Source organism: Nymphaea colorata, chromosome 6, assembly GCF_008831285.2.
Source record: "Nymphaea colorata isolate Beijing-Zhang1983 chromosome 6, ASM883128v2, whole genome shotgun sequence".
Classification (NCBI taxonomy): Eukaryota; Viridiplantae; Streptophyta; class Magnoliopsida; order Nymphaeales; family Nymphaeaceae; genus Nymphaea; species Nymphaea colorata.
The window spans coordinates 16,609,267-16,634,323 of NC_045143.1; the positions used below are offsets into that span (position 1 = coordinate 16,609,267).

Consider the following 25,057-nt stretch of genomic DNA (forward strand, 5'->3'; position numbering starts at 1 on the left):
CACGGTGCACAGCTAAATACTGATATTTGACTTCTTTTATGGCTGAAGGTGATAAAGTTACGGTAAATAGTGATCAGTTTTTCTTATCCATCATTCTAAAATTAGGGATGCAGAATCTTAATTCTAGATGAGCAAACATTACCTATGGGCTCGTTCTGTTCTCGTTCCTAAAATGCCAGGAACATGATATCTTACTCTTTGACATTCTGAGCACAGCTGATATACCAGACTTGGTCTTTGTTTTCACGCTTCCTAACAAACACCTGCAATTAATGGAATGGCAGAACACCATGATTTAGATGCAATATTTCACCGTCCTTGTTCGGTTGTTCCCAAAAACATGACGTCATTAACATGTGTCTAAAGTTTGGTCTGTTGAATCTTATAACAACAGCAATAATCGGACTGTATATATTTTTCTTAAAACAGGAAACAGATGTTCTTGAGACATGTTTTCTAATAATACAATATTCTTCTCATTGAATGCCCCGCGAAGAAAAGTCCTTTAATAGCAGGAAATATATCTTTAACTAAAAAATATGTCGCGTGGCAGTTGAAAAGTTTTGGAAAAAAGTTGAAGCTCACAGCCCCCACTAAAGAAAGCTGGCATTACATGACATTAACCTTCAAGGTGATAGTGATAGCTATGTCTTAAGGTTCTGACTTACTTTGGGTTTGGGTAGACATTAGATACAACCTTCAACTTGTGTCTCACATTTGCTACCATATGCAGCCTAAAAGAAAAACATACTCAAGTATGACACTAGATAATTTTCCAAAGTTTTGGTCTGTTTCTTTTGTTTTAAGATTTTTTTCAGAAACTTGCTCACTAAAAGAGTTTTTGAGGGCCATCAACTAGTGGCAGAGACAAAAATTTGTAGCTAAATGGTAGCAACAAAAGAAATCTGAAATTTAAAGAGCACCAATAGGTAAAAAAGAAAAAAAATATTAATATATAAATCAAATAAATTTTGTGGTTGTAGGCAACTGCCCACATTAGCGCACGCTTATAACCCCCACTAACACTAACCTCCCAATAGTTAAGGCATTTGATAGTATGAAAAAAGTCGTGGGAAAACTTTTTTCGTGTTGTGTGGTGGGTGAATCTTTGTTTGAGAAATTAGTCGGATGGCCGATTAAAAGTCTTCTTCCCCGCCAATCAAACGCGCGATATGATCATCGTATGGAGATTGTGGGGTATGGCGGTTCATCAAACGTCTTTCCACCACGTTGCGTCATCCTTCTCGATGAAATGGTTCCTCACACGAAGTTTCCTTTTCTAAGTTTTCTTCCTTATCTCGTTCGGTTTCACAAATTCCTGGCACTTTCAATCTAGAGAGAGAGAGAGAGAGAGAGAGAGAGAATGACGTTTCATGCCTACGTGTTGAATCTTCTGGCTTGCTAAACAGGAAAAGTTCAAATCTTTTTTCAATAAAAGATTGACTGAAACGTTTACTTGGAAGAAGCCAAGCAACCCCTTGATCTAGAAAAACAAGTAAAATCCGATTCCTACCCGGCTACCTGTACCAAACACGTACTACTTCATTGACCGCAACACCTCTCAACGTTTGGCTCCTTTCTTTGCGTCTATATATAGACGTCTACACATCCATTGCACAACAACCACCACCACCCAATTCATCACTTCCCCAAGGACACTGATCCTCACATCGCCCTTTCCACTATTGACTCTTCGCCGGTTCAATCACAGAAGCAGCGGGCAGCAGCAGTTTCAGTAAACCATGAACCCTCGTTTCCACATGGATGCAGGAGCAGAAGAGTTGGAGCAAGCCGCGGAAACGGCCAAGTGCCTGCTGCTCTTCTCCCACGCCGTGAGCACCGCCGCCGCAGCGCGGACCTCACCCTCGGGGGGATACGAGTGCAAGACGTGCAACCGCCGCTTCCCCACCTTCCAGGCGCTCGGCGGCCACCGGGCGAGCCACAAGAGACCGCGGTTCGCCGAGGAAGACGGCGACCAGGGTCAGCAGTCTCACAAGCATCATAAGCCTAGAGGGCACGAGTGCGCCATCTGCGGGCTGGAATTCGCCATAGGGCAGGCTCTCGGCGGCCACATGAGGCGCCACCGGAATACGGCGGCCCATGGGCTCACCGTGGGTGGTGCACCACCAGCTGCCGCCGTGCCCACCAAGAAGCCACGCACTGTCGAAGCCCACTTCTTCGACCTCAACATGCCTCCTCTGGAGGACTTGCCCAACTTGCAGCTCTGCTTGACATACTCTTGAGAATATTGTAGAGAGGAACTAGCCGGCCGGTTTCTTTGGCCACCATGGGATTCGTTATTATTTTCCATACATTTTTGTAATCGTTCATACATAGGATGTGTAAATGAAAATTTTCATGCGGAAATATTATTATTCTTAACTTATTAGAGCAATCAAATCATACCAACAAGAGCACCCACATCTATACCTTATTTTATATAAATTGTATGTAGAGTTTGGGTGCATGTATCCTGTATATAATAAATAATACACGGGTACCTGAACCGTGTTTATAATTGTCGATAATTAAACACGAGGAACATGAAATACATAATTTGATCTCTTGAAATTATGGTCATTGCAAGGTACATGCATGTAAAAGTCTAAGACAAGCATGTTTTGATCTCTTGAAAACACAGAATGGTGTGTTTGGTAGCTTAATATGGTCCAAGATCAGAGGTGGAAAAATTTGAAATCCCTTCTATGTCTTACGGAGAAAACAAAACATGGGGTTTCACCACCACCATGTGAAAATGAGGATGTGAGTTTTTCAGTGCATGACTAAAACCACATGTAAGGTCCAATTCAAAAGAAGAAGGGCGGGGTCTGACCTCAGTTGTAGACCCCAAGCTACACAAAATGAATGCCTATGTTTGTTTCCAGAGTAGTGAAGTACGGCCGTGAAGCAGACTCTATTAGGCTCCGAACACTGGTTATAGGGGTCGCTTGGTCCGGAGCACAATTTTTTTTAGCCATCATGATTAAGGATCAAATTTTTCTTGGCTAATAACAAAAAAAAAAATTATAAAGACAAAAAAGAACCAAATAAAAGTTAAAAGACTAAAAAAATATTTTATTACATAATTTTTAAAATACGGCAACTCCCACCTAAGCCTGAGTATCAGCCGACACAGACACACAACTCACAAACAAGGTGTTAAATTTGGACATGTAAAGATTTTAAAATTATATAATGGCAGTGGCACCCCCTGGACCAAACCTTGGCTTTGCTGCCGTTTAGATGCTTGGAAAACAAAAGGGCCCCCACAATCTAAGAATAAGGTTTGCAAAAAACTAAAGTAAAACAAGAAAATAGAGAAAATGGGAAAAAATAGATGGCAGGTTGAACCAGTGAGTCCAACCAGTGAGTCCAGCCTCTCTGAATCCAGGTAGGGCCAACTGAATTCAAATATAAAAATTACATGGCGTAATTAAAATTTTTTATTTTTTTTAATGTATTTTTTTTTCATTGGCCGGGGTGGGGCCATGGCCTAGGCGGCCTCCCCTCCCTCCGCCCCTGGGTTCAACAAGATCATGTGCTCGATCCCCAACACATGCAGGGTCTTCAGTGATGCAATACATTTTTTTTTTATTTTCTTATATTTAAAGAAAATTAAAACATTATAAATTGTTTCTAAGTTGAGAAAAAAGGCCCATCAAGATGTGGGCAAATTGAAAAAGTATCGACACCAAAACACTGGTAAAAAGTGTCCTAAAAGGACCACCAAACCAACATGAGTCCAGTCAAGTGCTGTACCTTGCGACCTTTTGGAATGTGTGGTCTTCAACAAACAGCGCTTACATCGATGATACTTTGATAATTAGTATGTTGTCCATACACAGTCGGCCGGGTAGTCATCCTACTACTACACACTCTCCCTCTCTCTTATATAGAAGAGATAGAGAGAGAGAGAGATTGGTAGAAACCATACCAATAGGTTAGGGGCAAAAAACCAGACCCTTTAAACATGATATTTAAAATTTTGTTTTGAAATCTAACCTTACCAATTTTGATTCTAAAGATAAAATGATGCAAAATATACATTGACTTGATTATTTTTTGGGTTTTAATAACATTTTTACAATAGGCAAAATTGAATGGTTCTCATAGCATCAACATTTTGATGAATAGAAAAGTCAACATTTTTCATAAAAAAAATTGAATCATGTTTTAAATCAAAATAATTTTATAATTATGTTAGGATGTTTATATTTTATTTAACATACTTTTAGCAAAAACATACATATATATATATATAGGATGCTGACGTATGCTTGACATCCCAGTGATGCTTGTTTTTTTTACTTGTATCTAGAAGGACCTGAATTAATCTTCTACACCTCAGTTTGTGATGAAAGAATGGAGAAATCATAAAAGATGACAAGCATGTATGACTTAAGGAAGATGGCAGAGGTTGATGTGATTATGAGTGCGATTGGTTGCTAGCAAGCTAAAGACGATAAAGACAGAGAAGTCGGCGTTCCCTCTTACATTTGTCAATGGCTTCACACGGTAGCTACCAATTAGTGTTCATAACACATGATCAATGCACCGCCACCTTAGAGACTATATGGATTAATTTCACATTTAGAAGGCAACAAATTTCCTCCGTTTTGGTTCATTCGTCACAAAGAATATTATTTTTATGGGCCGTGTATTAAAGAAAAGTTCACCAACTCTATCGTCCCATGAATAGATAAAAGATATTGACACTTACGGCGTACGTTTATATCTTGACTTATGGAGTCAATGCAGCTAAGCCGATGATATTGCTCACAAAAGTCCCCCTTACTTACGAGTGGGAACCGTCTTCCTTTGTGGGCTGTTGTTAAGTCGTTAGTCAGTGAAGAAGAAGAAGAAGAAGAAGAAGAAGAACTTAAGGGAGCAAGCGAAGCTGAGTCAATTTCAATCAACTGCGATGGATGGCTGGTTGACTTGGTCCGTTCAGACGAGGTTCAACAATATTTGTGAGCCATCATCACTGCATGTATTTCTCCTTGGATTCAAGTCAGCTGTACGTCTGAATGAATCTGAATTCGATTAAAATATAATTCAAGTACATCCACTGTGATTAAGTATGTAGATGGAGTGCTTTATATACACACACATTTGATTAGGGCTAACTGGGTCCAGATCCAGATTGCACGTGCATCTGTCTCCCTAATCCAAATCCGTGCATATTAATTAAGAGTAAAATCCGTGAGCAAAGGCAACGCGGAAATGCCAGACGGGCGGGTTAGGTCCGGTTCGGAGCAAATACTTTTCAGGGATTAGATCTGTAGATGATGTTCTTTCTATGTGCTTGCAACTTTCAACTTTCTTATATATATATAAGGAAGTTTGGATGCTGGTGTATGTTAGGAAGTTAAAACTAAAAATAAAATATCGATACTAAAAAACGGTTGTGAGAGTAGCTTCAGCAAAGTTCTCTTTTAGCGGAACAATTAAAAATAAAAAATGTGGTGTTAAAATATTGTCGCTAAAGGAGCATTGGCAAACAATTTTTTTTTTTTTTAATCTGAAGCAACGTTTTCTGGTGTGTTTAGCGACAGTCTATAGTACTTTTAACGACGGATTTTTTGCTTTTTCCCATCAACCAACATCTGGAACACTTCAGTCTTAAATTCTTCTGGATATATGTATATTAAGAAGAAAATTTGTTGTAACTCAGGTAATGCTGAAATAAGTTTTGATTTGAAGATATCTTGATATTTTCACCCCCAATCAGTGTTTAGCAAGTTAAATGCCCTTCAAACCAATTTCCGTCGGCATTTGAACGTGTTAATCATCAGAGTGGCATGGTCGTACACAGTCATGCCCTCTTGAGCGAGAGACTGAGCATGACCAAAAAAAAAAAAATCAGTTCGAATTTAGGTTTTTATTTGTTATTTTATTTTATTTGCATCTTGTTCTTGTATTTTTAAGATTTTATTTATTCTTACTCTGTTTCGGATATAGATCCAAGGATCTGTTTTCAGGCCACATAATGATGTTTAAAGCCTCATTTGTAATTAGCTTTGAGTTAATGAAGACCCTAATGGTTTTTTACAATTAATTTTCTTTTCCCATTTCCTTTTACATCTCCTTTAATTCTCCCTAGATTAGTTAAGCAAGTCCTCTCTTACCCTAATGTATAGATCTTCACACCAATTGAGGCGCAGAGCAGGTGCCGGTAAAAATGGAATTTCATGTTTCAGTTTTCTAATTTCGGTTTTTATTAACTGAAAGCTAATTACAAATGGAGCAAGCTCCAAACATATTTATAAGGCCTAAAGACAGATCCTTGGATTTGGATTCAAAATACAATAATAATAAATAAAAACCAAAAAATACTAGAACTGCGTCCAAACAAAACAAAATAACAAATCAAAATCCAAATAGAAAGCGAATTCCCTTTTTCATGCTCCGCCAGCTACCAGTGTTGATCTATAACCTGGATAGGCCTCAGCTATACAGTTAATATATAGTGCCTTCTTAGTAAGTGGTCGCCCTAAGGCTTTCCAAGTTCAAACGAACAAGTGGACGCATGTCCATCACTCAAGCACGCGTCCCAGACCTTTCATAGAGCGAATTGGACTCTAGACTGCTTTATCTTCAAGAAAGTGATGACCTTACCTTTTGGATCAACATCAAGCCCATTTAAAAAGTTGCTTGGGCATCTGATAAAGAGAAGATAATTATCTTGTTAATTTAGCGTCACACAGACCCTCCCAAATGTAGTATTTAAGCAACTGATAATGGCGTAACTGACTAATACAAGTGAAGAGATTAAATAAGCAATCAAAGAGCAACTAGCTTCTACCGCCCTTCTTGATCCCACTAGAACTCTGAGAGTCAAACTCATTCAACTCTTATCTTCCTTAACCGACTGGTGTTTCCAAGCATCATTCAATTCTTACGAGTAAAAGATGGAGGCAACAGGCGTTCCCATGCTTCCTTCTCCAAGTCCAAGCGTGGATGCCAAGCATGATGAATCTGCAATTGCGCCTATAGCAACAAGGGTGTACGAGTTCAAGAAATGCCATCACAGGTTTCGTTCGTTCCAAGCACTAGGCAGCTTTAGTAGCCGATGCATGATGTGGTATTATAATGTTGGTGGGCATGCAGTTTAGAAGCTCTCGGTTACGGTGGGCCGCTATGAGTGCTCGATATGTGGAATGTGCTTTCCAACTGGTTAGGCTCTGGGTGGACATATGACCTTGTAAAGGCGGCCGGCCAACGGTGTGGGAAAAAAGGAGCCTCTGGATATTGACCTTAATCTACCTCCACCTGCTAATGATCATGAAGAAGAAGAGGCAGACGTGAAGTGGCCGAAGAAGATGCACTGCTGGGTATAAGAATTTGGTGGTGCCAATACTAGGAAAACTTTTTGTATTTTCTCTAATGTCAATACAGAAAGCAGCTCCTAGAAGTTAGTAAGCTTTCGCCTATGGAATTATAGGAATTTGTTTTTTTTTTCTACAAGTACTGCAAAGTTTAGTATATACAATAAGTTTCTTCTTTTACTGTAACTGGCTAACTAGCTTAAAGATGCAGATAAATTCCTAGGTATGATGCCATTGTAACTGGCTAACTAGCTTAAAGATGGAGATAAATTCTTAGGTATGATGCCATTAACACATTTTTTATATTTGATTGTAGAAATTGCGTATACTTGAATACATATTCAGAAATTTTTCGTTTTTTTGACGCATTGGTGGATGTGTATTATATTAACCAAGGGAAACATCTCCTAGTTGAATCTTTTGCAATGCAGTAGCAATATATACTGGTCTTTTCTTTTACTATAACATGCTAACTAACTTAATGATGTAAATAAATTCAGATTCAGCTTGGATGCGGCCATTCCAATGTCTGAATAGTTTATGAGTATGGAGTAATCGTATTAATATTCAGATTCAGATTCAGATTTTTAAATTTTTTGTTTGTTTGTTTGCAGAAACTGCATATAGATTAATCAGGTTAGAAGGTATTTCTCCTAATCAATAATAAAATAACCCATGAGCTTGGGTATGACAACAACCTTGACCAGAAGAAACAATGACGCACCAAAACATTTGGAAGCGAGTCATGAATTCTGAAGTCTCTAATTTGCCCTTGAGGGCGACCTGATTTTTTTGGTTAATAACTCAGTGACACGTGCATATGGAAAAAATAAGGGCAGTCCTGTCTTTTTTTATAACCAAGTTTGCCTTTGACTATTGGACTCTAGCGTGAGAGCGGCCTCTAAGCTGTGAGTCAGACCCCTAATTAAGGGACTAAGGGCAGTTTCCACTCCCATTTGGTTCATTCTTGTATATTTTTTGTAATTAGAATATAATGAAAATTGCATTTTTGTATTATTTATTAAATAAGAAACCGAAGCAGGTCGGGTCAGCCGATTCAGGCTTTGGTTTTGGTGAAGGGCCGATAGGATGTGTATAAACTGTTGAATGGTGGGCACCGACACCGTAATGATATAAATTATAAACTTAACCAAACAAGTGATATAATGCAACAGCCGTTATCATCAGATCATCAAGCTTCTACTCTCATCCTTTAACATAGCGATCAGGCTCTTCCCCGCACGAGACACGACCCGTCGTCTCCCCTGCCCATAACAATGGCTTCTTTGAAGACCAACTTCCTTCTGGTAAGAGTTCTCGCACTAGTCCAGCAACCCTTCTTCCTGTATCCCATCTCTTGGTCTGCCCTCCTAACCACGGTCCTTTTCTGATCTCTTTCACGCTAGAACTTGCTTTCGCCAACGCCATGTCTCCGTCTCCCGGCTTCTCTAAAGCATGCAATAGAAGGCAGCATGATTGTATTCGGCCCAAATGGGGAAAGCTTCCGGCTACCGATGGAAAAGCCGGCGATGTTCTCCGTGTCCCAGCGAACCTTGTCCGACTGTCTCGGCTTGATTTCGTGTTTCCGCCTCCGTTGAGTGCATTGGTGGTGGCAGGGTCAGCTGGTTTTGTACATCCAATGGGTCGATGCAGGGAGCCAAAGTGAATTTCTCTCTCTCATTAAGAAATTCCTCGAAGATACATCATTAAGAACACTCTTCCAAAAGAAAAAGAACGGAGAACAGTGGAGATGGGCACATCGAGGGCATGTCATTTACAAGCAGTCAAAAACTCCCCGCCTTCCATTGCACTCCCTTATTTCGTGTTCACATGAACTCCCGGGCTCTTTTCTTCATTGCCCTAGGCAGCGTGTCTACATATTTCCCCTGACAAGCAAAACCACATGACATGATCAAATTTATCAGTCATAGAGTCACCTCAAATAAACTTCTTAGGTTCACCTCATAGTCCATTTTTGGTTGTGAAGACCAACGTCACACATCCGATACTTCAGTACACGTTACTGTAGTTCCCGCTAAAGGGCTAAGGCTTTTATTAGCAACGTTTTCCGTTTTCAAGAGAAAATAGGGGAACAGCCGTTGGGAGTGTGAGTCGACAACCCGATATCGCAGGCTTAACACAAGTCCGTCCCCACAAAAAAGACTCCGAGAGTGAAGGACGACGGAAAAAGAGTGTTCCTGCCTACAGACCTGGCCAAGGAACACGTCGGTGAGAAAGAACCGTCTTCGAGCCCAAAGAAGCCTTCAATATAGCCATAGCCTGTGGTAAAAGATGTTAATATTTATTGTTATTGGGCACCATGTCTACTGATTATATATAGAGATAAACTTTCAATGAGGAGGAAATCGATGTAAGAGGTGAGCACGAATTAACGGAAAGAACAGAGGTAGGAATGATTCCAGAGGAGATTGAACAAAAAGAGAAAAGAAAATGGATAAACGATTTACCTCCTCAATGTCTACTACTTTGACGTTTTTCATGAGGGTCAATCCCGAAATCGTGGTCAATGGCGCGATGCTCAGATCATCGGTTATGGTGTAAGTTACCACTCCCTTCACATAGCCCGTCTCCCCTTTATCGATCCCACCAGTATTCATTTGCAGGTTACCACAAGAAATGCACCTCGTCCCTGCGTTGTGGTACACCGGCGACGTGGATGCACTCTTCAACGGTAGATGAAGAACGCCATCGCCAAGCTGCAAGGATGGCAGAGGAGGGTAGAGAAGTTCGGCCTTGATTTGGTCCGGCGATTTGGAGCCCGAGATGACGTAGGAGGCATCCAGGTTTTCCATGCTCTCGTACAGCTTCCCGACGGGATCAGGCACGGACTGCTTTCCCAGCAGGCTAACCACGGAGCCCAGGGGAAGCGAGAGAAAAGCGAAGAGGAAGTCCACCAAAGGAATCCTTCTCTGCTTCTCCAAATAAAAACTTTACTGCTCCTTCCGTAGATCAACAACCTTAGAGGTGGACCAGTGTTTTTTCCCTTCCCCTTCCCCATCCCCATTGGGGGCAACTGCTAAAGTCGACCACCAAGGAAACAGAGCAGAGCAGAGAATTGAGGCAGGGAATTTATAGTGCAAGTTGTTACATCGGGTAAAAAGGTAAAAGAAATCAACAAATTCTGTTAGAAAAGAATCATATGTTTTATTGTACGACATTTTAGACGCAGATATAGGCACACTACTGGCGAACTATATTAAGTTTATCCCAATAATTTGGGTTTTCCTATTTATCATGCTTGCTACTGCTCAGTTATCCATGGTTATAAGCTTTGATTAACAGTAGATGAGGACACAATATCATATGAAACCTCCAATTCTATTACCGTCAACGATAACCTTGATACAGTTGCTCACTTCATGGCAATTAGGCCTCGGCATCGTAAGTTTGAGTTCGAAACATAAAAAATACTTTTTTAAATATAAAATAAATAATAAAATATATATCATTATTAACTAAATATCAAATAAATAATAAAATATATATATATCATTATTAACTAAAAATAATATACAAAAATAAGACTCGAACTAATTTTTTTGGGTTCAATCGACTGGGTACTCATCAAGTATCCGAACCCGATACCATTGGAAAACAAGAATGACCTTTTAATTAACTTCACTTCACTGTCTACCATTTCCATTGTCCTAGGAAAACAAAAACAAAAATGAGACGCACTTGGAATAAAATATAATGCTGCAGTGAATGGCCAATCAAGATTTTTTTTTTTTTTTTTATTGTAGGGATCAAACTATAGTTTTAAAAAGTGTAACATGCACTGAATTTTTTTTATATAGATTAAATTAAAAGTTTTAAATTTTAATAGATTGAATTGCCTGCACATGAAAAAAGAAAAAATAAAGAAAAGAGGTGGAGGCATTTTAATTTTTGATAAAAATATGTAAATTATATTTTTTTATTATTTCTTTTTTAATGTTAACAGCGACATTTTAATCATTGCATTGCACAGGAATATGCACGCAACCAAGTAATTGCGTAATCATTTGATCAGGTGAACAAGTAAACCAATGAATTCTGATTGCATGAAAACGCCGAAAAGCAAAATTATGGTACATCACATGAATAAATACTTGCGCAAGGATAAAATCAGTAAGTTCCCCAATGTATTTCATGTGATAAATTTGTTTTCTGTAACAGCGATCACCAAGGACCTTGGTGGGTTTATATGTTTGCACCATCACAAGGGCAACTTCAAAGTCAGATTCAATTTCAGAAATGATTGACCCCAAAGATGTAAACCACCGTTTAAGAATAAAATTCAATTGCAGACTGAGGAACTCAGTTAGCTAGAAAACTGAATATCAAGGGCCAAAGTACAGTAGTATTTGTTTCTGAAAAGTAGCTAATTATGTCCCTGAAAAAAATCGTATTTGGTTCTGATCCGAAAATCTGAAGAGGAATATATAAAATCTGTTTCTGGGTTGGCAACACACCCAAATGTGTTCGACCCCCCGTTTCCGTCCTTCCTGGCTTCTAAGAGTGGGCCAAATGTTCTCTTTAACCCATCTTAACTGATATTTAGCAGTGTTGATAACGTCAGCACACCCGTATTAGCGATTCGGCCACCGCCAATATGCGTTTCTCTCTCTCTCTCTCTCTCTCTTTTTTTTTTCCTTTTTTGCCTTCATTTTTTTAATGTTTTAATTAATCAATTGAAATATCATAAAATTATTCTTAATTCAGAAAAATGACTAATAACCCAAATTGGTGAACAAATTCAGTTATCTTATGCCAATACCGATATGAACAACATTTGGATAAAATGCAGTTCCTTGTTATTTAAGATATATACAGATCTCTCTCCCTCTCTCACGAGGCTCTTTACACCCCCTGCCCCTCCCACCTTTCTTCTTCTGCCACCTTCACTTCCCCTCCCATCTCCAATAACTCTTCTCCCTCCCTCCCACCTTTCTTCTTCTGCCACCTTCACTTCCCCTCCCATCTCCGATAACTCTTCTCCCTCCCTCCCACCTTTCTTCTTCTGCCACCTTCACTTCCCCTCCCATCTCCGATAACTCTTCTCTTCCTTAAGAGGTGTTTCCAAGCTTTTTTACTCGATGGAGGCAACCCACCAGCAGGTTTGCATCAAAACTGGCGTTCCCAAGCTTTCTTCTCTAAGCATGGATGCCATTCACGACGAAGCGGCAGTTATTTCTTCGACGACGAAGATGTATGAGTGCAAGAAGTGCCATCACCAGTTTCGTTCGTTTCAAGCATTAAGTGGTCATAGTAGTCGATGCAAGGACGTTGGTGGGCGTGCAGTTGAGAAGCATCCGGTGATGGTGGGCCGCCATGAGTGCTCTATCTGTAGAAGGTGCTTCCCAACTCGCCAGACTGGGTGGACATATGACCTTGCATAAACAACCGGCCAAGAATTGATATTAACCTTAACCTACCTCCACCTATAGATGATCATGAAGAAGAACAAGAAGTCAGAAATTGTATGAGAACAAGAAGAACAACAAACGTGAAGTGGCCGAAGAAGATGCGCTGCTGGGTATGAGAAATTGGTGGTGCCAATACTCAGAAAACTTTTTGTTATTTTCTGGGGTTGGCGCGATGTCAATACAACAAACAACTCCGAAAAGTATACTAAGCTTTCGTTTATGAAATTACAAGAACTTGTTATTTTTTTTACAAGTACTTCGAAGTTTAGTAGATATAGTGAGTTTGTTCTGTAATTGGCTAATAAATTCTTAGCTACGATGCCTTAACACATTTTTTTATATTTGATTGTATAAATTGCATATACATGAATAGATATTAAAAAAAAATTCGTTTTTTTTTTGTTTATCGGATATACTTTGGTATTTTCTGTTACTGTAACATGCTAACTAGCATAATGATGTAAATAAATTCCCATTTAGCTGGGATGCTGCTATGGAGGAGTAATCATAAACGCACCAAAACATTTGGAAGAGAGTCATGGATGCTGAAAATCTCTAATTTACCCTCGAGGGGCCACATGATATTTTTGGTTAATGACTTGATGTAACGTTCATCTGACACTGAAAAATAAGGGCAGTCCTGTCTTTTTGTATAACCAAGTTCACCTTTGAGTATTGGACTATCTGTGAGTCAAAATGGGCCAACGATATGTAATTAAGGGACTAAGGGCAGTTTCGACCCCCATTGATCAAAATCGGCTTAGACCGTCCTTGAATATTTTTTGTAAATAAAATATAACAAAAATTGCATTTTTATTATTATTTAATAAATAAGAAGCAGGTCGGGACAGCCGTTTTGGTCAGGGGCCGATAGGATGTATATCAACCGTTGACGATGATGACCACAATGAAGATAATTCATCACCACGATAAAGTTCAAAAATAAGAAAAAGATTTAGGATCCTGAAGCCTGAATCTGTCCTGCAAATAGCTACCACCAATATCGTGAAAAATTGTTCAGATCTGAGTCCAGTTCTCTAGTGGATCTGTTTATTATAACTCCAAACGGTCCATGTCATCTTATCAGTATCGGGGTCTTGATAACAGATTTCTGAGATTTGGATCCCGCATCCGGACAAAACCAGACCGGTGCAAGGCCGATCCCTTTTCCACAAGAGAACCAGAGGTCAACCAAGAAATCCAGAACAGGAGTGGTTCCGTTTCCCATCACCAACCCAACTATACACACTTTTGTTAGTTGGGGTTAGGTTTATTTTTATCCACTAAACTTAGCCGAGCAACTGATATAATTCAGCAGCCATTGATTGTTGAATTCATCAGATTGCCAAGCTTCCGCTCTCGTACTCCCATCGTCTAACTAGAGATGAGCGCTCTTCTTCCCCATACGAGACATGGCCTGCCCATAGCAATGGCTTCTTTGAAGACCAGCTTCCTTCTGGGAAGAGTCCTCGCACTAGTGCAGCGACCCTTCTTCCTGTATGCCATCTCTTGGTCTGCCCTCCTGACCACCGTCGTCTTGCTGGTCTCTTTCGCGCCAGAACTTGCTTTCGTCAACGCGGTGTCTCCGTCTTCCGGTTTCTCTAAAGCATGCAACACTGGCAGTATGAGTGCCTCCGGCCCAAACGGAGCAAGTTTCCGGCTGCCGATGGAAGATGCCGGCGATGTTCTTTGTGTTTCAGCGAACCTTGTCCGACGGTCTCGGCTGGATTTCGTGGTGCCGCCTTTGTTTGCTGCATTGGTGGTGGCAGGGTCAGCTGGCTTCGTACATGCAATGGGTCTCTGCAGGGAGCCGCAGTGATTCCCTCTCTCCCTCTCTCTAGGTGGGCTTATATCAATTGTTTATGTTTTGATTACTGACAATAAGCCAAAACAAACAGTGGGAAAGAGAAATCGTTTAAAGATGCTGCTGATATGTTTGTCCCACCACCATCTTTTTGTTTGCTTAGGAAATCGGAAATACTCAGAAAAGATGTAGAATGGGAATCGAAATTTGCACTGTAAATCCAACGCAGCCTTCCAATCTTGGCTCCTACGAGCGTCTGAGTAACTCAGGAATTTCAGTCACCATCTTCTTGTAAATTTTTGGTCTTTTCTTCTCAGTGTTTAAGAAACCTTTTATGAACTGACCTTCAAAATCCTTACAGCGTGCATGGAAGCCATGGTTCAAGTGCAATAATATATAGGTTTTACCCTTAACAGCCATTCATAAGCGACGAAACTACAAGACTTCCAAGAATGAGTCATACTCCTCACAAGTTCCTAGGTACAATCTGCAAAATTGCTAGTCAAAATATTGATTTTGCTTGAAAATTGTGTATTACGTACCCGAATAACAATCAACCCTCCGCCATACGTGCATCCTTTTTTATGTCACAATAGCTATGCCTGCAACGCTAATGTACTACCCAGGGCAAACGGAACAACAGTTATATTCGCCTTTGAAGGTCGAATTCCAGGCTTCTCGGACCCATTCATATCCCCATTGTGAGGGTTTTCCAGTAGGCAACACCTACCACCGCTTTTCTTGGCAGAGTTTCGTCAAGAGCACCTTTTTTTTACTCGTGATTTGAGAGCAGGAACACACGGCCCGCGAACAAGGCAACCATATGAGGGCAACACTCCCGATTGCGGCGCAACCGAAGGTGAGGTTTGAAAGTCACTCAACTTGAACGAACCAACAGGAATGCGAATGCCTCTTGCCCTACAAGATTGAAGGAAGCCACTCATCTAAAAACGAAAAATACCGAAAATATAAGAGGTTCTCCAAGCTCAGAACCCAAAGTTCGGCAGTTCTGGCTAAAAATGAAACGATGTCGTAAACGCGATCTCTCTTCTGAAAATTCTATCCCAAAATAAACAGGCCCCAGATGTAAATTCCCCTCCTCCATCGTTAAATATCCGAAGTGCACATGCATCAGACTCCTTTTCCGATCTGTGATGGCCTGATGGGTACACGAAACAACCACTCAAAAAAAAAAATCCTATTCTCTGACAAAAAAAGCAGGGGTTCATGCTATCTTTGTGTAAGATGCATCGCTAAATACATTCTTCCAGAAAAGCGACATTTATACCACAAAGGAACAGAAGGGGTCGAGAGGAAGCAGATAGCGCCAAAGGATAGACCCTCGAGGGGATACCATTCACTAGCAGTATAAAAATCCTGATTTCCATTGCGGTTCGTATCTCGTCTTCACATGAATTCCCCGGCTCCTTCACGGCACTAGGTAGAGCATTTTACGTTTTGTTTTTCCCTGATAAGCAAAAGCACGAACAAACTAATCAGTGAGGTGCCTGACACTCTAAAGACCTCACCCAAAGTGAACTTGAATTGTCCTCACACTCCACCATTGATTATGTAGAACAATGGTCACAATCATACGAAGTATCACCACCGCATGTTATTGAAGTCCCACTAACGCGCTAGCCTTTTTTATACTAAACACTTCCCTTTCTCAAGTGAATACGGAGAAACAACTGTTGGACTGGGACTCCAAGTCTTCAAAAGCTGCTTATCGCAGACTTAAAGCGAGTCCCAACAACAGCTGAGCATAAGAAAATTCCCAGACGAAGACCTTGGCAAAGAGTGTCCATGTATACAGACCTTGGCAAGGAACACGTCGGTCAGAACCGTCTTGGAGCCCAAAGAAGCCTTCAGTATCGTCCATGCCTGTGAACACGTCGTACAGCTTCCCGATAGCATCAGGGAAGCGAGAGAAGGGCGAACAGGAAGTCTGTCAAATCCTTCCCCGCTTCCGCAAATACAACTTTATTGCGCTTTCCTTCGATCAGCAACTTCAAAGGTAGACCGATGTTCTTCCCCTTCCCCATTAGCGGGGATATTCGAGAGCAAGTGAGAAGGGAAACAAAGAGATTCGACACGCACCGATACGACAGAGACTTACGGCCTCCCTTGTAAATGCAGGCCTCCGAACTCTGAAGGCTTTTGTTCGATGTACCACCTCATGAGATTTGAGTCATTTGACACGCACCGATACGACTGAGACAGGAGAGTTGCAGACGGACACGTTCCTGTCCCGCTCCCCGACGGGACAAATATCTCTTCAGATTCTGGACTGGGTGAGCCACCAACGATGAGCTTTAATTACTTCTCACGTGTCCACACCTCGCTGGAATCAGCCCGCCACTTAGGCGAGTCCCCAGCAATCACGACAACTCCTCCAATGGAGCCAGGCGAATCGTTAACGGCCCAGATTGCTTGCCAGTCTCTTTTCTTGCTCCGTGGCGACCGTATCTTCGGTGACAGAAGCGATGAAGAATCAACTAGGGCGTCAATCGGTTTCATAATGATTTCTCAGCGACTAGGAACTTACTGCCCGTGTCGATATCAATCATAACGAAATTGGAAGTGAATCGTGTTATCTTGTAAGATCATCTTGATAGATCTTTTTGTCTCCAAGTGAATGCATATAGGTGATATCTTAGTTGGCCGGGGAGTATAAGCTGCGCTATTGGCCTTCCTCCAAGAGCATGAGGACACCTGCCAATACTAGCAATGGGCCAATGGCCATCCCAGTTTGTCCCACCCAGTACACCCAGAAAAGAACATAGCCCTCAGTTAGCTATTTGATGCAGCTTTAACCTTCTAACTGCAGAGTTTCTATCACCTTCGGGTCTCACCCCAACTCATGGTATTACCATTTCATTGTTGAACCAAGTATCAGTCACAAAGATTGACACAAAGCCCAACTTTTGGAACAAAACCAAGACCAGATATGTCCTACAATGCTTCCAAATCCAAAAGGACACCACGCAAAATTATTGGAAGTATGTCAAACTTCAAGCCAGCTGCTCCCAGGTTCTTTCCTCAATGCATTACCTTCCAGCTTCCTCCTCACCTTGCACTTCTCTTCCCACATCCCTTTTTCAGCGTAAATACTCGACAACAACACATGAACTGCATCTTTCTCCTGTCCCAATTCTACAGCCTTTTTTGCTGATCTGATGCCCAGTTCCATATCCCCATGAATTCGACAAGCACCAAGCAATGCCTCCCATACATAAGCATCCGACTCAACGGAGACATTCTTTATAAATTTCTCTGCCTCCCCAAGCCTCCCTGATCTGCCCAGCATATCAACAATGCATGCATAGTGTTCCCTTCGTGGTTTAACACTATGTAATTTACTCATTGACTGAAATATCTGGAGTCCCTTATCCACAAGCCCAGAGTGACTGCACGCAGAAAGGATAGTCAGATACGTAACATCATCCGCATGAAGCCCCTTAACTTTCATTGCTTCAAAAAGTTCAAGAGCTTCTTTCCCCATCCCATGCTGTGCAAGCGCTCCAATCATTGTTGTGTATGACACCTTATCGTGATTTATCATACCAACAAATACGGTCTGAGCATCCATAATGCTACCACACTTGGAATAGGCATCTATAAGAGCATTTTCAACTAAGAGGTCAGATTCAAATCCTGATTTCACTATGCGTGCATGTACTTGTCTCCCCTGTTGCAGACTTGATAGGCTGCTAAATGATTTTAGTATACTTGCAAAAGTATATTCATTCTCTTTTACACCTTGGTCCAGCATGTGATGGTAGAATAGCACTGCATCCTCGTTCATGCCATTTTCTATAAATCCGGCAATCAAAGCTGTGTATGAAATGATATTAGCTGAATATATTCTGAAAAAGAGTTCGCTAGCATGGTTCATGTCTCTGCATTTCGAATACATGGTGATTAATGCATTTCCAATTGGTGTCTCAGAAGCCAATCCTGCTTTCATTGCAAAAGCATGCAGTTGCTTTCCCAGTTTCAAATGGTTTGGCTGCACACATGCACCAAGTATGCTGGTCATAGTAAAAGAATCACAAGACATGCCTGCTTGAAGCATGTGCATAAACGTTTCTAATGCCTGTTCATGACAATCATTTGATGCATATCCAGCAATCATTATGTTCCATGAGACAATATCTAGTAGATCAATTTCATCAAAAGCCACCCTTGCTTCGTCCAACCTCTTGCACTTAAAATAGCAGTCAACTAATGAGCTCATAACAAACTTATCTAGATTGAGACCACATTTTAGCCCTTCAGCATGTAGCTGCTGTATTCTTTCTATTGCTGTTACAGAAGCACAAGCTTTAAGCATAGTGGACAGACTAATAGAATTGGGCACCATGCCAGATGTGCGAATCTGTGAATACACAACAAGAGCCTCACTATATAATCCTCGTTGTGTGTAACCAGAGATTACAGTATTAAAAGAAACAATATCTCTTTCAGACATGCTATTGAACACCCGAAAAAGATAAGTCATTAGCCCACATCGGCTATAAACATTTAGAAGCTTATTCCACAGTGAAAGCCATCCCGTCCCCACCAACTTGATCACTTGACAGTGGAACTGAAGGCCCCTCTTTATGTCCCTTGTGTCTGTGCATTCTTGCAAGGCATCACAGAATTTGCCTGGATGCACAGAAACCAGAGATGAAATTCGCTGAATTTTCAGACGGTTAAAGTTCAAGCATCCAGGGGATGAACCAAGCCGCATCAGGGTGGCCATCTTCGAACTAAACTTTGAGTGGTGGAAACACATACTTGAGGCACAATACACATTTTGATTGAGAATTATATTCCAATGATATGCAAGCTCAAACAGAAATCTGATCACTACCATAAAGCATGTGTATCTTGAGCCGTACTTGCACAAGGGCCAAGCAATGTCCCAGCATGTTCTATCTTATGCTCTTAGTAACTTCAGATTAGCAGAAGCAGCAGCTGAAACACGACACAGAAATGGCAGGTATAGCATAGATAACTAGACACTGTTGCCCTGCAAATAAAATACCAAGGATGAGTCATTGAACGATTACCTACCAATACTACAACTTATTCACATAAAGTAAAATCAAACTTTCACACGGATGAAATGAAACAAGTCTATACATCAAGATAAAATGTGGATTGCTTTAAGAAGCCATTGTTCAAAATTGAAAAAATGGTTTGGTGCTCATACAAGTTATACAAAGACATTTTGATCCCCAAAAAGTTCCAGCTTGCTCATTCTAGAGTATTGCTCATTCCTTCAAAGTAGAGAAGATGAGACAACCGCACCAGCATTTTCCAAGAAGCCCTTACAATTCTCAAAGGGAAAAAATCACACAGAACTCACTAGGGAAAAAATCAAACAGAACTCACTACTAGTGATTAACTAAAAACCCCAAAACACTCATAATCAAAAGTTAAACACATCCAATCTGATTATGTATGATGTCTGCGAAAGTTAATTTCATATCATGATTTTAAGACATTAAACTGGAAACGGGAAACTAGATATCTAAAAAATCACGAAATACTTATCATCATGAAAATCATATGAGAATCACAATATCTTGGTTTTCCCAAAACCAAGAGAAGAGGAGAGTGGATAAGCCACGTCCATAATCAATGATGAAGGAAAAGGAGGATATCTCAAGGACAAAACCCCATCATACCTCGACCTCTAAATGTGAACAAATGCTAGAGCCAGGAAATTATTCTTGAGGGGGGCAAACCAAACCGGTTATAGATAGGACAGAGTAAGCACATACATATAATATACATACATGTGTATACATACATGCACACACACACACACACACACATGAAGAAAGTAGCAATCACTTTTTTTGGTCTGAAATATTTATGAAGTGTTTCCATCTCATTAAAAAATTCACCTACATAAAATGTCAACATTAAATTAAATAATACAGTACAACCATGACCTTATAATTTATAACACATAATATGACTGATTTCAAAATTTTTATCAATTTTTCATATATTTGATCACCAATTTCCATCGATGATCTATCACATTCACACCATTAAGAATAAAAAATATTCCACTTCCAAAGAGAAAAAAAGGGAAAGCAGATTAAGTCAAAGAAATTTTCACATACATAGCAATTGGCATGATATTTTACAATTTGGTACATTGAAGTCTGAACATCAAAATCAAATTTTTTCTTCCCAATTTTCCCTTTCTTAATATTCCACCAAGCAACAATACTAACATTGAAAGAATCAGTACTTTCCCGTATGATCTTTTGCATTCAAACCATTAAAATAAAAAATGTGTTCCAATCCCAAAAATGAAAAGGGGGAGCAGGTTAAGTACTGTTGAGAAACTCATGGTACACAGCAAGTGGCATGAGACTTTACAAATTGGTGAACTGATCCCCAAAATCAGATTTCTTCCACTTTTACTTTCTACTCTCAACCAGAACAACAATAACGACAACGGAAGTTCAACAATCAAACTCACAGAACAACATAATTCACATTCATATGTTCATAAAAGTGACAAGTATAGAACCAAAAAGTGAAATACCATCCCATTTTTAAAATTTCCAATCATGGTTGCCTATCCTATTCCAAATCACAACAATGATAATTCAACGAAAGTTTAACAATCAAATTCATAGAACAACATAATTCACAGTCATATATTCATAAAAGCGACAGTATAGAACCAAAAAGTGAAATACCATCTAATTTTCAAATTTCCAACTATGGTGCCCCTTCCTAATCCAAATCACAACAATGATAATTTAACGAAAGTCTTAACAACCAAATTCATAGAACAACATAAAGTACCAAGTATAAAACTAAACAGTGAAACTGAAAACACCATCCTCAAAGCACCAGCTAAACAGAGATAGACGATTTATATTCTAGAAACAATAAAATCCCCAGATAAAAACCCATTAAATAAAAATCTAGAAACAAATTTCAGGAAATAAAATCCCAGCGCTGCTTTTTAAACCTGGGTGTGGTGACGCACGAAATAAACTTCCCGAAGTAAAGTACTGCGTTTGATGAATGAGAAAAAATTTCATGGATTAAAAAAACTTAGCATTGCAAGTTAGACTGTCGCCCAGATTAAACGAAGTATAATGTTGTATATGTGCAAACCTCATTGACAGACCTCCTAAAGTAGCTAAATCTCCATCATCAAAGATGACGTCCGGATTTCGATGACAAATGACCAAATCCGAACGCCCTCAGTTCATGAACAAAAATTAAAAAAAAAAAAGCTTCTGAATCACAATCCTGCACCACAGGAAACCTTTTATGTAACATGAATCACAGACCCGATGTCTCTTCATGAGGCACTATACGATGCAGGTGATGACATAAAACTAGACCGAAACAGTTATCTAACATCATGAGAAGAGCAAGGAATCCATTAAAACATTTTCCTGTTAAGCTGAACATAACCCTCAACAAATGTAAAGTGCAGTTATATGTTGAAAAAAGAGAAAAAGGTATTATCAGTAAACTCTCATGCTTCCAATTAAAGAATGCAAGATGAAGTTGGTAGTACATCTAAAACTAATAACGGGTGATAATCATGAAGAGGGAAAAAAAGCGCCAAAACATTTATCGATTTTCACGAAGCCATTGTTACCTTCATAATTGTCGTCAGAAATCCAACATCAAGAGAGCACTGCACACATTTAAAAGACCACGACTCGATACCCACCAAACATAACAGCAAAATCCCCACACAAATCAAATGAATTCGAACGGAGAAACCTAACAAAAAAACGACTGAAATGGTTATAGGGTTTTGCTTAGCAAAAAGCTGATTTGCTTAGCAAAAAACTGAGCATACGGAAGACTACAGAGTACCGAAGATGCACAAAATCAGATGGGAATTTTACCTAGTAAGGCACGTCCCAATTTCTCAAAACCAAAGTGTGTATGTTTTACCTAATGGATCAGAATGTGAATGAGACGGCATCCATCTTTCATTTAACTCCATTGGACGGTGCAACCACTTAAGTCGGGGATTAGTGCCTGCTGGATGGTTGCTTACCTACTTATTGATGGGCATGGCTGAAATGACAGAGAGAATGCGAGCGAGAAACAGAGAGGGAGAGGCGCGCTTATGGATGGGCATGGCTCCAACGGCTGATACCGCGAGAGAGAGAGAGATGATGTCTGGGCAATATAGTATATAGCTCCGATGGCTGAAATGGCGAGAGAAGGAGAGGCGCGAGTCGCTCCAATGGCGGCAACGGCTGTAACGGGCTAGAGGAAACGTCCGAGGACAGACGGAGGACCTTGCGAAGTCCGACTTTGTTCTGCTGGAAAGCAAGGATTTTTTCGTCCGTGCGTGAGGGGTCAGGGACTTTTTTTAAAATCAAGGATGTTTTCCCTCGATCCGTAGTATATTTTTCGCCCATCAAACATAGGAAAGGGGGAGTGAAAATCGTTTGTTTGACAAACGTCCTCACTCACTCACTCACAATTGTACATGCACATGCACATGGAAACTTTATCTTAGACCCTAGGAAAAATGACAAAAATGTTTTTAATGGTAAATTAGAAGATCCCTTCTATGAAAACAAAAAGTGGAATTAAGAGAAATGTTTTTTTATGAAAAGACGAAAATATCCGGGCCACTATATCCATAACTGCATCCATAATTCTTGTAACTTTTTTCTAAATTGTAGTTCATTGAAGAACTTACCTCTACTTAACTAGATAGTGAGAAAAAAAAATCTTGAAATTTTGTACCAACTTATTATTTGGTTTATAAGGAGTAGTTTGTCCATTTCCTTCCATTTTTTTAAAAGAGGGACACATTTAATGTGCAGACTTATTCAATCTCCTTCAATTTGAAGAAAGATTGCCGTGAATGCTACCTTTCAAACCCCATACGACCTTCACCACCTTGTGCCATTTTTACATAAAAATGAGGAGAACTCTGGATCACTTCTCCCATCATCAAAGACAGCGCGTGCTAGATTTACCAAAGGCGAACTAACCTTGAACAAGAAAAACCAGCATTCTTACACAGATTCTCAAAATTAGCCGAACTAAAAATCCAATAAACCATACATTTTCAGTGCAAAACCAAGAGAAAAAAAGTATTATCATTTTGTGTTTGAATGATAAAATCAAGCACATTACGCATCCATCGGATCATTCGTTTTAGCAATCAAACACTCCCCTTAAGATTTTTCTTTTTTAAAATTATCCACATTAATTTATAAAGAGATTAGAAAGAGATCAGTAGGGCGAGATCTTGTCATCACGAGACCTATGCCAAAACTTACTTTTTAAATAATTGTCGAAGAAGAAGTATTAATTTCTGTTTAAAAAAGAACTAAAACACTTGTAACTTAGCTGATCGGACTGGTAGGTTAGTGAAAGCCTGACTATAACTCTATTTTCATGAGTGCTACACTTCTAAATTACAAATGGTGCTATTCTCGAGTTCAAGCAAGGAGTAATCATAAGTTTACACAGGTCTCGGCTCTAGACCTGAAAGAAGGAAGAAGAAGGAGCCAGGAGGTTTAGGCCTCTCACATGGACATAGGATTCCCTCCGGTTCACGCCAATCCAAAAAACACCCTTCACTCAAACGGTGAAACGGGAGAGACTACCACGTTCCCCACAGACGTGGGTGTTCCAAGGTACGGGCCACCGCAACTGGATCTTTAAAATTTTAGGAATTAAGTAGACAAAGGCTCAGGTTTTGGTTCTATTCTTTGACTCTTTCTTTGAAGATGCAGCGGGATGACTAGCATGAATTGCTTTACTCGAATCCTTCTCCGATTTGAAGGAAGAAAATAATACATGATTGGTTAGATGATAGGGGAAACAGTGCATGTTATATTATGACTATCATACTTATTAGGAATACATTGGCATTTGCACGACATATGCTTGTCCGTGGAATATTAACCTCCCGGCCGGCCCGCTGAAAATGAATCGTCTTCCGATAAGCATATATAACAAGTTCTTGATCTCTCTTTCAAACAATAACGAAACTTGTATAAAGAAATTCATTTTAAACAAACCTAGTTTAAGTTGCAAACCTTTTCAGAACGTATACTTGGCTGTGTTCACATGTGATCATCTACCTCGTTCCACCAACATGCGCAGAGTACTGAAGAACTTGTTGCAGAAGACCTACCCTGACCCCTGTGGTGGCTTCTTTTTCCATGTATGGCAAGAAGGGTCGACTATGTGTGCCTTTTGCTTTGCCATGATCTGCTGGGAAGCAAATGAATATGCAAATTACATACATATAGCTGGTGAGCAGACCAAACTGTCCCACAGTCCGCATATATAGTTAGGCTTAACGCAAGGCACTTGTTCTAGCTTTGCAGGCCAAGCCATAAGCAGCGTAACCCATGAAATAGAAATTAACTGATCAACATGAGAAACTGGTGTTTGATAACTTGGGTTATGAACTGATCGGCTAGTGTTCTGTCCATAGCTTGACTGGCCGCCGATATTTGTTCAAGCTC

The 25,057-nt window shown here is 40.1% G+C and overlaps 3 protein-coding genes across 7 annotated transcripts; 2 read left to right on the forward strand and 1 right to left on the reverse strand.

Annotated features, from left to right (window-relative positions):
- Positions 1 to 1,632: 1,632 nt before the first annotated feature.
- Positions 1,633 to 2,377, forward strand: LOC116256460 (zinc finger protein ZAT11-like). Its single transcript, XM_031632831.2, has one exon. It carries the CDS (start codon positions 1,743 to 1,745, stop codon positions 2,241 to 2,243), a length of 501 nt encoding a protein of 166 aa, XP_031488691.1. The 5' UTR covers positions 1,633 to 1,742; the 3' UTR covers positions 2,244 to 2,377.
- Positions 2,378 to 13,983: 11,606 nt separating this feature from the next.
- Positions 13,984 to 14,864, forward strand: LOC116256080 (uncharacterized). The gene has a single exon (XM_031632243.2). The coding sequence runs from the start codon at positions 14,142 to 14,144 to the stop codon at positions 14,574 to 14,576; it is 435 nt and encodes a 144-aa protein (XP_031488103.1). The 5' UTR covers positions 13,984 to 14,141; the 3' UTR covers positions 14,577 to 14,864.
- A 2,702-nt stretch (positions 14,865 to 17,566) lies between these two features.
- On the reverse strand, positions 17,567 to 22,917 carry LOC116256078 (pentatricopeptide repeat-containing protein At3g09040, mitochondrial-like). Of its 5 annotated transcripts, none has more exons than XM_031632239.2 (3): positions 22,506 to 22,917; positions 22,201 to 22,328; positions 17,567 to 19,581 (listed from the first exon to the last, which is right to left on the reverse strand). In XM_031632239.2, exon 3 carries the CDS (start codon positions 19,423 to 19,425, stop codon positions 17,569 to 17,571), a length of 1,857 nt encoding a protein of 618 aa, XP_031488099.1. In that variant the 5' UTR covers positions 19,426 to 19,581; positions 22,201 to 22,328; positions 22,506 to 22,917; the 3' UTR covers positions 17,567 to 17,568. The 5 variants fall into 5 exon arrangements, with proteins under 5 accessions (XP_031488099.1, XP_031488098.1, XP_031488101.1 ...); XM_031632238.2 differs by having other exon boundaries at positions 22,457 to 22,917; XM_031632241.2 differs by lacking the exon at positions 22,201 to 22,328 and having other exon boundaries at positions 22,612 to 22,917.
- Positions 22,918 to 25,057: the final 2,140 nt, after the last annotated feature.

Bases quoted from the DNA above. Each gene is read 5' to 3' on its own strand.
- LOC116256460 (XM_031632831.2), top strand. From the start codon at position 1,743: ATGAACCCTCGTTTCCACATGGATGCAGGAGCAGAAGAGTTGGAGCAA.
- LOC116256080 (XM_031632243.2), top strand. From the start codon at position 14,142: ATGAGCGCTCTTCTTCCCCATACGAGACATGGCCTGCCCATAGCAATG.
- LOC116256078 (XM_031632241.2), bottom strand. From the start codon at position 19,425: ATGGTAGTGATCAGATTTCTGTTTGAGCTTGCATATCATTGGAATATA.